Source organism: Vipera ursinii, assembly GCF_947247035.1.
Source record: "Vipera ursinii genome assembly, chromosome: 1".
Lineage (NCBI taxonomy): Eukaryota > Metazoa > Chordata > Lepidosauria > Squamata > Viperidae > Vipera > Vipera ursinii.
Genome location: NC_139512.1, coordinates 87,242,087 through 87,258,577, shown reverse-complemented (window position 1 = coordinate 87,258,577; position 16,491 = coordinate 87,242,087). Strand labels below are relative to the sequence as shown.

At 42.7% G+C, this 16,491-nt stretch overlaps 1 protein-coding gene across 1 annotated transcript in view; it reads right to left on the bottom strand.

Annotated features, from left to right (window-relative positions):
* NAV2 (neuron navigator 2) overlaps nucleotides 1-16,491 on the bottom strand; it is a 189,360-nt gene that overhangs the window by 148,136 nt on the left and 24,733 nt on the right. The window contains exons 5-7 of the mRNA XM_083355147.1: nucleotides 10,545-10,663; nucleotides 4,447-4,555; nucleotides 2,096-2,485 (exon numbers count right to left, since the gene is read on the bottom strand). Of these exons, the coding sequence (XP_083211273.1) occupies nucleotides 2,096-2,485; nucleotides 4,447-4,555; nucleotides 10,545-10,663 (618 nt within the window). The remainder of the gene's footprint in view (nucleotides 1-2,095; nucleotides 2,486-4,446; nucleotides 4,556-10,544; nucleotides 10,664-16,491) is intronic.

The window sequence follows — 16,491 nt, the reverse complement described above, 5'->3', positions numbered from 1 at the left end:
TTTGTACAAAACTGATGTGCGTGTGACAACTTTACTAGCAAGTGCAAAAAATAATAGAATGAGAGGCAAAGTATCTGTACTTCTGGAAAAAAAGACCAGAAAGTTTTAAAATGGTCCATCTTTTATTGGGACTTTAATATTTTTGGTAGTTCATATCATGTATAACAGGATTTGGTTTTCTTCAGCTTATCCCTGTTCAAACAAATCATTAATTTGTCCTATTCCCATGCATCTTTTTGTGTATACGCGGTGGCTCAGTGGGTTAGGACGCTGAGCTTGTCGATCAGAAGGTCGGCAGTTTGGCGGGTCGAATCCCGAGTGCCGCGTAACAGAGTGAGCGCCTGTTACTCGTCCCAGCTTCTGCCCACCTAGCAGTTCGAAAGCACGTAAAAATGCAAGTAGAAAAATAGGGACCACTACGGTGGGAAGGTAACAGCGTTCCGTGCGCCTTTGGCGTCTAGTCATGCCGGCCACATGACCACGGAGACGTCCTCGGACAAACGCTGGCTCTTCGGCTATGAAACGGAGATGAGCACCGGCCCCTAGAGTCGGAAACGACTAGCACGCATGTGCGGGGGAACCTTTACCTTTACCTTAATACTGCTGATAGAGTATGTACATACATACAATTTGGAAAGCAAACACGCTCTAGATGCCATAGTTTGTAGAAAACAAAATACTTTTTAAAAATATATCCAGACACTAGACAACAGACAAAGCAATTCTGTTATCTATCATGTCCTCATGTGAATAGTTTTATTCATGAGTTAAAATTTCTGCTGTAACTTGGATTCTAGGTCTTCCAACACCTAATATCTGCAAACACAATGTCTATGGAGATTCTCTGTCTTCCAGGACATAGTTATCCCAAAGATGCTTTTTCATGAGGCAACTGGACTTAAACCCCAGTAAGTACTTGTATGTATACAGACAGAATAGGCTGAATCAGGCTGCATGCTTATTTGTGTAGGGCCGATCTTAGAGAACTAAGAACGACAATAGGAAAGAACTAAGTCCTATTAGAACTACCATGCTGCAGTTTGCCCATGCTGCTAATTGGAAGACAATATATACAGCAATGGTGTGTGATAATTTGCTATGGCATTTCTCCCTGTGAAACAGACAAAAGTTTGAGAATTTAGGCAGCTCAACATAACATCATTCAATTAACCAATTTACAGATCTTGGGCAAAGGCTACAGAAGCCTAAGTTCTTGATACATTTTCTTTTATTAAACTCCATTCAGAGGCTCACAGCTAAGCAAAATTTTCAACGAATTAGGTAACAATTTCACAGAAATGGAAAAGGAAGGCAATTTAAACTAATGTTATCTACTGTATCTTCTTGCTTAGTGAGTGCAAAAACCCAAACGGAAGCACCCACAACAGATGGCTGTCTAGACCGGATGTCACCAACCTTTGTCAGCTGGCGGACTGGAGGAAAAGGGAGAAGGAAGCATTTCACATATGTGTGTGCACGTACACATGGGCCTGCGAGCACGTGTGTGCCCCAAATGGGGCGGGGCTAGCACCCATGTGATACTCACTAGCCCTGCCCCGTTCTTGCATGGCACAGCACCTTGTTTCTGCGCCCAGGGTGCGGCGGAGGGCATTTTTGCACCTCGCAGCACGGCAGCAGCCCATTTCCGCATCCCACGGCACAGTGTCATCTGCTTTTGCACCTTGCAGCATGGCAGCGGTCTGGCTTCTGCACCCCACAGTGTGGTGGCACCCAGTTTTGTGCCCCGCAGCATGGCAGGGGCCCATTTTCACACTGGCCAGCCTGTCCCACAACCCAGTGGCCAGCAGGCCACTGTCGAGTACTGGGCTGTGGCCCACAGGTTGGGGACCCCTGGTCTAGACTCTGCTTGAAAATGTCATTTTATTATCTTCAATAGCTATTTTTTTTTCTGATCCTTACTTCTAAACCTGGACTATCTCATCAATAACCATAATGTGCTGCCATATATTTAACCAATATATTCTTAATACATTGCACCATTTTAACTAAATTTAATTGTTGGAACTAATTTTATCTCAAGAGCAGTGAACAAACGTGTTTTTTTTAAGTAACAAACAGATTTGATTGTACTCACCCACTTGTAATATCATCAGTTCTTATATTTTTTCCAAGGACATCTCCGTCACTCATATAACCTGTAGCATCCATGTTGATTCCTTCAAGATCTACTTCATCACCTCCTTTGTCTGTGATATTCACGTGGCAAACATTATTGTCCCGAGATGTTGGCTGTCTTCTCAATGGTGCTGAATACATGTAACGTCCTGATTCTGCATTGATGAATCGGCTGGCATTGGCTCTTGGAGGATATCCATTCCCCACTGATGGAGCATCACCTGCCTGGAGGCGGGGACTGGACTGCCCAAGTCTCCAAGATAAAGGTGTTGGCCTACCCGTCAAACTGAGGATGCTGCGACCGCTTATTTCAGTGGTGACATTAGTATCAAAGGTGGTCTCCAAAGTGCTTCAAATAGGAAAAGATTCAAGGTGTAATACATTTCAACCAATGTTTATGACAAATGCTAGAAATATTTTATTTAAATGATTTAAATACTAGATACCTGGAATGAAAGAAAAGCAAAAAAATGGTTTTTTTAAAAAACTTACTAATAAACTATGGGGCAGAGGAGCATTAACTTTTGGCTATAGAAGGCAATTTTATTTTCCTGGGTTCCAAGATCACCGCAGATGGGGACTGCAGCCAAGAAATTAAAAGACGCTTGCTCCTCGGGAGGAAAGCCATGGCAAATCTAGACAGCACACTAAAAAGCAGATACATCACCCTGCCAACAAAAGTGCGTATAGTCAAGGCTATGGTCTTCCCAGCTGCAATGTATGGCTGTGAAAGTTGGACCATAAGAAAGGCTGAGCGCCAAAGAATTGAGGCCTTTGAACTATGATGCTGGAGAAGACTCCTATGAGTCCCTTGGACTGCAAGGCGATCAAATCAATCAGTCCTAGAGGAGATCAACCCTGACTGCTCTTTAGAAGGCCAGATCCTGAAGCTAAAACTCAAATACTTTGGCCACCTAATGAGAATGAAGGACTCACTGGAGAAGAGTCTAATGCTGGAAAAGGTTGAGGGCAAGAGAAGAAGGGGACGACAGAGAATGAGGTGGCTGGATGGAGTGACTGAAGCAGTAGGGGTGAGCTTAAATGGACTCCAGAAGATGGTAGAGGACAGAAAGGCCTGGAGGAATGTTGTCCATGGGGTCGCGATGGGTTGGACATGAATTCGCAGCTAACAACAACATAGAAGGCAACACATTTGATCAAGGCAACCTATAGAAGTCTATTTAATACACTTGTACATCTTAGGTGGAATCAAGTTATGGTGCTTCCTTGATGAGACCTTTTGTTAAAGATGTCAACCATAACTCTTTATTATTAATAATGGCATTATTTACCAATGCTCTGTATAGACTGTTTTATTGTCTAAAAACAATAAATGGCTGTGGAACTTTAATGAATAAACCTATGAGATTGTTAGGGAGCCTTTCCAACAGTGAATTCATTTTAGCTTCTTTTCTTATTTTTCTGTAGTTAGGGCAGAAGGTATCATTGGAAATATTACTTCTGAGAAAACTATGTGGTATTGAGCTTTCAAGTTTTAGGTGTGATTTAAGGACTGTTTAGTTGTCTCAGGCCCCCCTGTATTATGTTACTGATGGCTTTTTCATATTTTGTGTTCAGTTTGTGGTATTTTTTAAATTTTGATTGTATTATTTAAAAACTAGGAAAGCTTGGATAAAATACGTGTGTCTGGATAAGTGAAATGTCACCGTTGAATCATACTACCTCTTTGATGTGGTTTTTTCCCAAGCATTTAGCTGATTGCCTAAATTGTGCTACAGTGCAACAATAGACCATTTTGATTTCTTTTTTGAAATATTACTATTGAATCATTTTTCACTGCTTTAAAATATGACCAGGCATACCTCATTAATAGAATTATAAGGCTTTGTTTATCCAAAGGCCAGGTAGGAATTCAAACTATGTGCCTTATCAAACAGGTCAAATACAGTTCAGCTGCTTGTTTAAACACAATAATGCAGATCTGGTTAAAATACGTTAAGTTTCAGAAGTAAACCTAGGTAACTTTTTAAAAAGTAATCTTTGCACCTTTCTGTTCAAACATCACCTAAAAAATATTTAACTAATATTTTTCCAAGATTCAGCCTTTATATACAGCCTTCTCTGAAATGGTTTTTTCCACTTCCTAAACTTAACTCTTCATTAATCTCAGTTATGCCCTAATATGGTACAGATTCTAGGTTTTCACGTAAAAAAAGATAATGAAGTGCAGTGTATAGTCAAATTAATCTTTGCCGTTAGTCATTCATAATCTTTCAGAAGCAGAAAGAAAGTAAAGTATGGGCAAAGTAGTTCTATTCCTCGTAAATAAATAATTCACGTGTCTCTTACCTATGAGACACCTGAGTTCCTCGTAAACTAGACATGGTCTCTTCTAAGTTTTGCCGAAGATCAGCTATATTCTTGACAGTTCGTAATCTGCGCGTTTCTGGATCTTCCCCTATGGAAAAATGCAACTTTTAGACAAGAAGTAATTTGAGTTTATCAGCAGAGTATACACATACACATGTTTCGCATGTTCAACTCAAAAAATACTTTTCTATTTTTATGTTATCTCAGGCTCTTTTTTTTTTGTAAGTGGCATTTAACCTTGGGCTGAATGAGACCTGGTAGGGTATAATCAATCTGACGAACATAGTCCTCTGTTGTACATTAATCTGAATTGTATTTAATATTCAAAATTATTTGAATTATTGGAGGAGCCCCGATGACACAGTGGTTAGAATGCAGTATTGAAGGCAAACTCTAACCACAGCTTTGAGTTCGATCCTGATGGGGCTCAAGGCTGACTCAGCCTTCCATCCTTCTGAAGTCAGTAAAATGGGGACCCAGATCATTGGGGACACTATGCTAACTCTGTAAACTGCCCAGAGAATGTTTACAGCACTACAGGGTGGCATATAAATCTAAGTGCTATTGCTATTTATGAATGCATTCATTTCCACTATCCCAAACAATCTCAGGCTCATGCTATTATGTTTGTATCCTAGTCTTGTAAAGAAGTTCTAAAGATCAACGTGGGTTTGAAAAACTCTATTTGGATTTCTATTTGGATTCCCATCTCTTTAAACATGCAATTTTATCATCTCTGGAGATGTCTAACGTATCAAATTAATCTCATTGTTTCTGAAGGAGTGGTTTCTTTAAAAAAGGAATATTAAATACTTTATGGCAAACACACACACTGATTTAAACTAGCTGAATACAAGGCTTTGTAATTTCAGGCAGACTGGAATCTACCATTTATTATAAAATTGAAATGTTATGTCATGTTATCTACCAGACTGCATTCTCAATAGAAAAAAACTTGGGGGAACATAGAAATACTGTAGTGTATCAATCTGATAAGGATATCATCTGGGTGCTCTCTAGAAAATTAATAAACAAAGGATATCCGTCTTAGAGTAAGGAATACTGCAGGAATTACTTTAGCGCACCACCCAAAATTCATTTTGGCATGTTATAACCATAACAGCAATTACAGCAATTGTTCCCTTTTTGTGTTTCCAAAGGGAGAAGAGTTCTCGCTCCTTTACCTAAATATGTTTTAGTTATCTTCAGATCAAAGCATGTCTCTGTTCAGAAGTTTCATTTCATTCAAGAGGTTTTCCTCAAAGGTAAAACATCCATGGAGTAAAACAACCTTAGTCTACAAAAACATTTCAAGTGATCATCATAAAAGGAAAGTCTGAGCTCTCTCTGCAAGCTTGGAAAAAAAACACCCTCTTTTCTATGCCACTTATTTAAATGTATTTTATTTAAAGCATTTTACCCCAAGTTTTTTGTGTGTATGTAAAATGCACTTAAAGCAGCTAATAGAAATAGAATACATTTTAAAACATCAATCAGAAAAGTAAGCACTAATTAATAAATCAACTGAATAAATCTAGCAAAAAAGAGCCTTGGTGGAGCAGAGGGCTAATGCCTCCTTAAGTAACACCAGCTGCCTGCAATTAGTGCAGGTTCGAGTCCCACCAGGCTCAAGGTTGACTCAGCCTTCCATCCCTCCGAGGTAGGTAAAATGAGGACCCAGATTGTTGGGGGCAATTAAGCTGACTTTGTAATAATGCCGCTTGCCCCCCCCAAAGCCCTAATAAGCAGGCATATACATAGAATGAAGGCTATTGCTAAGCACATTGGTTTGTGCTTAAATTGTAAGCCGCCCTGAGTCTTCGGAGAAGGACGGGATATAAATGGGAATAAAAAAAAAAAAAGAAAAGCAAAAGGGGAAAGCCACGATGTTACCTGGAAATGGAAAGAAATGATGTTAGATTAAATTCAGGCCACGAGTACTTTTACAAAGTGGGAGCAGCTAATGAGAAATCTACCTTCTGTGAAGATATTGGCGTAGCTTCATAGAATCCAGGTGGGACACAATGACTGGGAAACAAAACTCTTTTGATCCTCTAAGAGACTGAGCAAATTTGTGTAGGAATAAGAAGTCTTGAATTCTTTGTTAATATTTGTCCTAAATCCAGGTTTAACAAGAACTTTGCGAAACCTGAAGAGCCGTTTGTAACCTTAATGTTGAAACCTTAGTAATCCTTTATTCAACATGTGAATAACTTTTTTTTAAAAAAATAATAATTCCGATTTAGTGCAGAGGACACGGATGAGGAAAAGTTATAATAAAGAATACTAACATTTGGTGGAAACAATAGCTGGCAGTTTGAAAGTGCTGATAACTGCACAGTAGATTTCAGTCCATTTTTTTTTGTCAAACTAAAGATGCTTCTTTTTTAAAAAAGAATTTTTCTGGAATCGTGGAAACTTTAAACTCAGTTTATATTCTATGCAAATTAGCACTGCCTCTTGTCAAAATTAGGAATTTTGACAGGAAATATCTGCTTTGGACTTAGAGGGCACAGACCCCTGCCATGGACAGTCCACTTCCTGTCAAGCCTTGAATTCTCAGCAGCTGCCGCCCGTCAATGCAGAGAAGTCGGGATCCTCCTGGACTCATGGCTGCTGCTTGATGAGAAGGTGGCAGCATTGGATAGTGGTGTGTTTGCACAGATTCATCTTGTGCACCAAAGAGCCCCTTCCTGGACTAGGAGGTCATGCTCACAGTGACTGATACCTTAATCATTTCCCAGTTAGATTATTACAATCTGCTTTATTTGGGGCTGCCCTTAGAAACCATTTGGGAAGTTACAGGCAGTGGCGTGTACAGTTTTAGATGTTCACAGGTTAGTCAGGATATATCTCTATTGCACAAGCTATACAGGCTACCAGTCTCATTCTGGGTACAGTTGGAGCTACCTTTAAAGGACTAAATCAGGGGTCAACAACCTGTGGGCTGTGGCCCACTACTGGGCATTGGCCACTTGGCCACTGGGCCGCGTGAAGCCCACACTCATGCTAGTGCCACCCTGAGCAACCTGCCGGTGCTAGCACTACCCTGCCCTGAGCGTCCCACTGGCATTAGCACCGCCCCAAGCATCCTGCCAGTGCTAGTGTCGCCCTGTCCCCAATCATCTCACTGGCACTAGCGCCACTCTGAGCATCCCACTGGCGCTAGCGCCGCCCTGCCCCAAAGCATCCCACTGGCACTAGTGCCGCCCATACCGTCCTGCCAGTGCTAGCGCTGCCCCATTTCCAGCACTTGCGCTCACATGGCCCCGTTTGCACTTGCGCTAGTGCTAACCCATTTGCAGCACTCATACCTGGGCAGCCCCATTTGCATGTGCGCATGCACTCACACACGGCCCATTTGTGCATGCATGGGGCTCATTTTTGTGCACACAGGCACGAAGTCTATTTGTGCATGCGCACATAGCGTTGCCTACTTTCCTTTCTGGGTCACCAAACCAAAAAGATTGGAGGCCTCTGGCCTAAATGATTATCTGCAGGACCATCTCTCCATAAGAATATCTGCTTGTTCCACTAGGTCAGATAGGATAGGCATGCTTCAGATTTCCCTGAAATCTTGCCACCTATTTGGACCTTGAAAGTGTGTCTTTTTCATGTCTGACCCTAATGTTGTAAAATATCCTCCCCAAGTGATTTGGCAGGCTCCTACCCTTTTAGCCTTTTGAGAGATTACAAACACCTGGCTTTTTACCGAGGTGCTAAGGTAGGATTCTATAGATAGAAAGTATGAAATGAGGGCAACTGGAGATTGCTGCAGGGTATTCTAAGACAGAGGTCCCCAACCCCTAGTCCGTGGACTGGCACTGATCCGTGGCATGCCAGAAACTAGGCCACGCTAAAAGCGAAGCCCCATCTACAGGATGCAGGCAGCACCCCTCCAGTCCGTGGAAAAAGCTCTCATTGTGGAACTGGTCCCTGGGGCCCAAAAGGTTGGGGTCCACTGTCCTAAGGGGATGGTTAAGGTGCAAGGTTTTGTTTTATTTTACTTTTTTTATGACTGTTTTATGGTTATTGGTTTTGTTGTTGTAATCCGATTGTTTAAAAGAGTTGACCATATAAATCTTTTGAATAAACAAATAAAATATGATTGGAAGTACAACAAGAGGCTCACGGAGTTGTTAACTTAGGTCCATGTAATTCAGCCTTCTCAGTCTACTGCCCTTTAGATATGTTGAAAGAGCAACTTCTAAAATTCCCAGGGAATGATGATATAACTGAATTTGTCAAAGGTATCTCTGGGCTGAAATGATAAGATTTCAGGCAGCTGTAGAAATACCAAATCCCATTTGTTAATTATCTTTAACTGCTTCTCTTATTCCCGTACTGTATATGTTTTATTAAAAGTGTATTTAGAAACCTGCTGAATAGCACTAGCCACTTGTCTTCATGGAAATATTGTTCAGAGTTCACAAATGGCTAAATAATAATCTGTAGAATATTAAAATCTTTACTAGCCTTTTGTACATTCATAACCTGGGTGGATGATAAATTAGGTACAACTACGGTATACAAAAACTGAACACCAGGGTGAAGGATTAATTGTGAGAACAGAAACTGTTGGAAACTTTCCAAAAGCTGTGTAACTTCTAAATACTAGCCAATCTCCTAAAGATAGACCAACCTAATTACCCAAACATGGAAAACTAGTTTTTAGAAAGGCAAGATCAAAGAAATATCATGTGAAACAATGAGAACAATTCTGAATCTCTAGTCTAAAAAAACAAAATAAACATCTGGAAAATACTCAGCGCCAACTCTAATAAAGAGCATGTTGAATAATTACTAACTGCCGTTCCATGTATTGCTTGACATTGCAGCCAAGTGACAATATATGGCTTAGAGCACGGGTGTCAAAATTGATCGCGTCACGCGACGTATCGTGACGTATCGTGACTTCTTTTGCCTTTGTGGAGCTGGGGTGGGTGTGGCCTGCACGTGACGCATCTGGCTTGCGAGCTGCCAGTTTGACACCCCTGGCTTAGAGCTTCAGTAATTTTAGGCTCTTTAGGTATTTCAGGTCTTATCTAGAAACTATTGTCATCATAGGTGGCTTTTTTCAGCATAAGAACTATATTGAAATAATATGAGCAGCTAACATTGTATATCCATTTTTAGGTATACACTAAATTTGTAATACTTGTGAATGCAATATTTATAGGGTTTTTTTTTTCATGTCGGAAGCACTGAAGTGCTTCTGTGACCAAAGGATTTGCCAGTGATATCACTGTTGCCCAGGGGATGCCCAGTTGGGGGATCCTTTCATGTTCCTGTGAAGTTGCCCACCGAAGTGGTACCCATTAGAGCTATTCATAGTCATCCACTTTCAAACTGCAGGGTCAACAGGAGCTGGAGCGTGTGACGGGAACTTATCCTGCCCCACAGCATCAATGGATCCCAAACACAAGCCTGATTGGCAGCTCAGTGTTTTAAGCTTGTAAACCACTGTGTTCCTCCTATATGTTTATAATTAACTAGTTTCATTATAATATACATACACTCATTTTTAAGAATCCTTCATAGCATTAGGCCTTTGAACACACAACTGATATTTCAATGATCCAAATTCCTTAAATAGGATATTCTTTATAGACTTTAACATCAGGAGTTGAGACAATGTCTAGGGTAATACTTCAGAGTCACAGTTCTGTGTGTTTTTAAAATTATTTTTAAATTATTATTCTAAATTATTAAATAAAGCATTCTGGCCATTTTCCATAAATGCTACAATAATTATTTAAGGCAGAATTCAACATTTAAGAGAAGTGGGCATTTTCACTAAGTTAGATATAAAGGTTTTTTTTAAACTCATTGATAAAGATTTACATAACGCCCAAACTGTATTCACAAAATAGTGTTTCCTTTTCTGACTTTCCTGAATAAGAACCTGCCATTAGCTGCTTCTGCAGTGAAGATACTGAAAAACTCTCCAAAATAAATGCGCATGCTGTCCTCACTCTCATAAAAGTAATAGCCTAAATAACAAAATAAACCTTCTGGAAAAGCATCTTTTTTTTTTAATCCTCTGATTCGGAGACTCAGCACATCCTATCTCTTACCAGAAAGATCTTCTAAAATAGGTTGTCCAGTTTTTGTGCAGGGAGCAGATTCCATGCTTGTGCTTCCTCCTCCGGTACCGGACTCTGCTGTTATGTTTCCCTCATTGTCTGTCTGGGATCTGAAGTAGAAAATAGAGGTCAGGAAAAAGGAAAAGACATTCATTCATTCATTCATACATTCATTCATTCATTTGCAAAAAAGAATTCTGGCATCAATAAAACAATGCTTGCAAGTATAGCACTACAGTATAGTGTATCCACAGGATACACTAGCACGCTGACTGTACATAATTCATTAGTCCCATGTTGTGCTATGTCCTAGATATGGAAACAGGCACTGAACTGTAAAAAATACGAAATTTCTGCTGTCAAAAGGCCTTCTGCCATCATTTTTATGCCATTATTATTATTATTATTATTATTATTATTATTATTATTATTATTATTATTATTTTATTTATTTATTTTTATTTATTTTAATTCCATTTATATCCCGCCCTTCTCCGAAGACTCAGGGCGGCTTACAAGCTTAGCAGTAGCCTTCATTCTATGTATATGCCTGCTTATTAGGGCTTTCACACACACCCCAAGCGGCATTATTACAAAGTCAGCTTAATTGCCCCCAACAATCTGGGTCCTCATTTTACCTACCTCGGAAGGATGGAAGGCTGAGTCAACCTTGAGCCTGGTGGGATGCGAACCTGCACTAATTGCAGGCAGCTGGTGTTACTTAAGGAGGCATTAGCCCACTGCTCCACCAAGGCTCTCAAGGTTATTTTAAATAACCTCTGTTCTAAATTAAGTTTCCAGTCAGATCAGTAATCTATACTGGTGGCCATCATCCAAACATTGTTGAGGGCAAGGTTATTCATGCCAGCTATTCTTTATCTACTTATTTATTTCATCTCTTTCATAGCTAAATAGGGGAAGAAAAGAAGTTACAAAAATTACACGAAACTCTGCAACAAAGTTGTGAGAGGATTTGCAGGTAGTCAATTTAGATAGAATTTTCTAACTAATTTTTCTAATGATTCTTTGAGAAATTAGTTGAAACCGAATAGGATAAGAAATATTGAAGACTGGTGGCAACTACCTTTTCACTGATTCATACCTCTCTAGCCATTGGCATTATAAACAAACAAAACAGAATATGAATTTTCCACGTTCACACCTAGATGCTAGATTTTATATTCCCTTGGATGGCATTTCAATAGTATACTGGACCACTTTATTCCCCACTACGATAGTTTGGACTAACAAGCACCATTGCTTCACAGAAATAGAAAGCCTCATTGCATTCTTCTTCTTCTTCTTTTTAAAGTGTAGATCAGGGGTCTTCAAACTGGGCCCTTTTATGACTTGTGAACTTCAACTCCCAGGATTCCTCAGCCAGGCACGTTGGCTGAGGAATTCTGGGAGTTGAAGACCACAAGTCATAAAAGGGCCAAGTTTGAAGATCCCTGGTGTAGATAAAGACCAATGCTACTCCAGGCCTCTTGCATAGAAAACAGAATCACATGGCTTTTAATCTTCTGTTTCCTTTTGGCTGAACATGTGAAAGAAGACTATGGATGTATTCCTGCTCTGTTCTGTTCTGTTCAAATGGTATAGGGAACTAGACTAGAAGACCTCTAAGGTCTCTTCCAGCGTTTATTCTATTCTATTCTATTCTATTCTATTCTATTCTATTCTATTCTGTTCTGTTCTGTTCTGTTCTGTTCTGTTCTGTTCTGTCCTGTCCTGTTTAAGGACAGATGAAATTGGGCTAATAAAATATTTGGAGTGAGAGGAATAGTATTAGGTAATAACTAGTCTTTGTTGAAAATCTTATGATGCTATTTCTCCTTAGAAGGATCTGGCACACCGTAAGTAAAATATTTTTATTTAATCATGTAATCTAGTGTATTAATTCATACTTCACCTCTTTGACTTTCTTCTTGAACATTTTTGCTTTAGTCTCAATTTTTTTTTCTACCAAACTTTATCTATAATCACATAATGTCTTAGGCACATCAGACAAGATTGAATTCACTTTTTCAGCCCCCACCCCCACCCCCCCAATGTTGCCCAGGTTATGGCTTTGGTAGATGCTGGAATGTAGCAATTAACTGATTAGCGTATTACCCTCAAATTATGTCAATGAAACCAGTGAAGCTGGCATCTATTTTTTAACCAATGTATCAAGCCAGAATATTTCTATAGATACTATATAATTACAGAGAATCATTTTTAATTCTGAACGAAAGCAGCCATTAGGGTTTGGCACAAAGATAACAAATCTATGATTTTATAAGATGAAATTGTTCTTTACGTCATAATGAATTTTCTCTTTACCAACTTCTCACTTTTTCTTCAAGAAAAAGGAGGAGGAGGAGCACGAGAAGAAGGAAACTTTCCTTGTATGTAATAGTACATTGCCCTCAGCCAAATGGTGCCATATTTTCTCAGGTCAAAAGCTACACATAACCTTTAACTGCTTTGCCAAGGTCATGTTACAAAAAGGAGCAGAGCTAGAACAAGGTAAAAAGGCTAAAATTAGATGACTCTGCAATTGGCCAACTTTCCAAGGACTACCTGCATTCCCATGACCTCAGAATATTTATTTATTTATTTTTATTTATAATGAGACTTGCATGCCACCCTATCTCCCGAAGGACTCAGGGCGGCTAACAACAATAAAATACAAATAAGTACAAATATTAAAAAAGAATTAAATTATGTCAAAGTCCCACTAAAACCAATAAAAACATTTAACATCATAATTAAAAACCCCATTATCATCAGTCCAGGTCGGCCTGTTGGAAAAGATATGTGTTAAGGTCACAGCGAAAGGACCAAAGGTCTGGGGCCATCCGGAGCTCCCGGGGGAGTTGATCCCACCAAGCAGGTGCCCCAACAGAGAAGGCCCTCCCCCTGGGGGTCGCCAGCTGACATTGTCTGGCCGACGGCACCCTGAGGAGGCCCTCTCTGTGTGAGCGCACAGGGCGATGGGAAAACGTTCCTGGCAGCAGACGGTCCTGCAAATATCCCAGGCCTAAGCCATGTAGGGCTTTATAGGTAAGAACCAACACCTTTAATCTCACACGGAGGGCAACCGGTAGCCAATGCAGCTCATGCAGGAGGGGTGTAATATGGGAGTATCGGGATGCTCCCATCACAACCCGCGCGGCTGCATTCTGCACCAGCTAAAGCCTTCGGGTGGTCTTCAAGGGAAGCCCCATGTAGAGAGCATTGTAGTAATCTATCTGGGAGGTGACGAGCGCATGAGTGACCGTACGTAAAGCATCTCGGTCCAGATAGGGTCGCAACTGGCGCACCAGGTGAACCTGTGCAAATGCCCCCCTGGCCATGACTCCAACGTGATCTTCTAAACTGAGTCGTGCATCCAGGAGGAAGCCTAAGTTGCACGCCCTATCAACAGGAGGCAACACCTCTCCCCCCATAACCAAAGATGGAAGATCTTGGACTACATGAGATGCCGATATGTAGAGCCACTCGGTCTTGGCCGGGTTGAGCTGGAGCCTGTTCTTCCCCATCCAGATTCGTACCGCTTCCAGGCACTGGGACATCATGTCGAGGGCATCACTGGGTTGGTTCGGGGTGGAGATGAAAAGCTGGGTATCATTCGCATATTGATGATACCTCACCCCGAAACCACAGATGATCTCGCCCAGTGGCTTCATATAGATGTTGAACAGGAGGCGAGAGAGGACTGACCCCTGAGGCACCCCACAATCAAGGGGCCTCGGGGTTGACCTCTGTCCTCCTGCCAACACTGTCTGCGAATGGCCCGAGAGGTAGGAGAACCACCATAAAACGGTGCCTCCCACTCCCAACCCCCAGAGACGTCGCAGCAGGATACCATGGTCGATGGTATCAAAAGCCGCTGAGAGATCTAATAGGACCAGGACAGAGGAATAACCCCTATCCCGAGCCCGCCAGAGATCATCCACCAGCGCGACCAATGCTGTCTCTGTGCTGTACCTGGGCCTGAAACCCGATTGGTACGGATCCAGATACTCCGTTTCCTCCAGGACCAACGGGAGTTGCCGTGCCACCACACTCTCAACAACCTTCGTAAGAAAGCGAAGGTTGGAGACAGGACGAAAGTTATTCAAAATGGCCGGGTCCAGGGCAGGTTTCTTGAGGAGAGGCCTCACCACCGCCTCCTTTAAGGCGGCAGGGAAGCATCCCTCACTCAGAGAAGCATTAATCACTGCCTGGAGCCAGCTTCGTGTGACCTCCCGAGCCGCATAAACCAGCCAGGAGGGACACGGGTCCAACAAACATGTGGTGGCACTCAATCTACCCATGATCCTGCCACTTCATCTGGAGTCACAGGGTCAAACTCCTCCCAGATAATATCAGCCAGACCCGTTGTTTCCCCCTCGTCAGATACTGCCCAGTCAGAGTCCAGACCGGTCCGAATCTGAGCGACTTTGTCCAGCAGATGCTGACAAAACTCCTCGGCCCGTCCCTGCAAGGGATCTTCCCCTGTCCCCTGATTTAAAAGGGAACGGGTCACCCTAAACAGGGCGGCTGGGCGATTATCTGCAGACACAATGAGGGTGGCGAAGTAAGCACACTTCGCCACCTCCATTGCCACAAGGTAAGATCTGGAAAAAGATCTTAACTGTGTTCGGTCAGATTTGGACCAACTGGATCTCCAAATGCTCTCTAGGCCCCTCCTCCGGCGTTTCATCTCCCATAGGTCCACGGAAAACCAAGGGGCCAACCGGGACCTGCGCCGGGTAAGAGGCCGCAAAGGCACAATGCAGTCAAGAGCCTCAGAAGCAGCCCGTTGCCAGGCGTCAACCAAGGTCTCGACTGGGCTGTGGGAAAGGGAGGCAGGAATCAGTCGAAGTGCCATCTGAAACCCTTCCTGGTCCATCAGGCGTCTGGGGTGGAACCACCTGGTCGGTTCCGCCTCCCAGCAGTGGGAGGTGGCATGATGGAAGCCCAGCCGCAGGAGATAATGATCTGTCCATGAGAGGGGTTGAGTAGATGGAGAAACCCCACCCAGACCATTAAGCCACTGCCCGGAGATAAAAATAAGGTTGGGCATGTTTCCCCCCTCATGGGTCGGACCCTGAATAATCTGGGTCACGTCCATAGCCATCATGGAAGCCATGAACTCTTGGGCCACTCCCAACATCTCCCCCAAGGAAGGCAAGTTGAAATCCCCCAGAACCATAAGTCTGGGAAACTCAACCGCCAATCCCGAGAGAGCGTCAAGCAGCCTGGGCAGGGCCATTGCCATGCAGCTGGGAGAAAGGTACGCAAGCAACAGGCCCAACTGACCTCCAGGGCCCCACCTCAGGAGGAGGGACTCACATCCGCCTATCTGTGGGGCAGTGGCCTCCCACGGACAAAGGGCCTCCTTGATGACAACTGCCACCCCTCCGCCCCTACCCTGAGCCCAAGGCTGATGCAGCACACGGAAACCTGGTGGGCATAATTCAATCAGAGGGACTCCTCCCTCCCGGCCCAACCAAGTTTCCATAATGCATGCCAGGTTTGCGTCTTCCTCCTCGATCAAATCCCGGATGAGGGGAGCTTTATTCACCACAGGCCTGGCATTCAAATAGACCAGCCTGACCTCAGGTACCTGTCCTCCCCCACCCCCGGAAAAGCAGGATGAAGCCAGAGGGTCGGAGCGCACCACCGCTCGAAGATAGCAGTGGCGTGATCCCAGATTTCGATATGGCCCTCTGTTCATCCATCTGCCGCCATTCCCAATCACCATGGGGATCACTGTCCCCACCCCATCCACTCAGGCCCCAAGACCCCCCACCCCGCCCCCCCCATCGCCGCGACCTTCTACCAACCTGGGCTGAGAGAATATGCACTGTTGCCCAGGTCTGTTTAAAATAAATAGCCCCAAGCAAGTCAGCAATTACTATAGTTTTCTTCATCCTTGAAGAAAGCCATGCCAGAAAAATCTGGC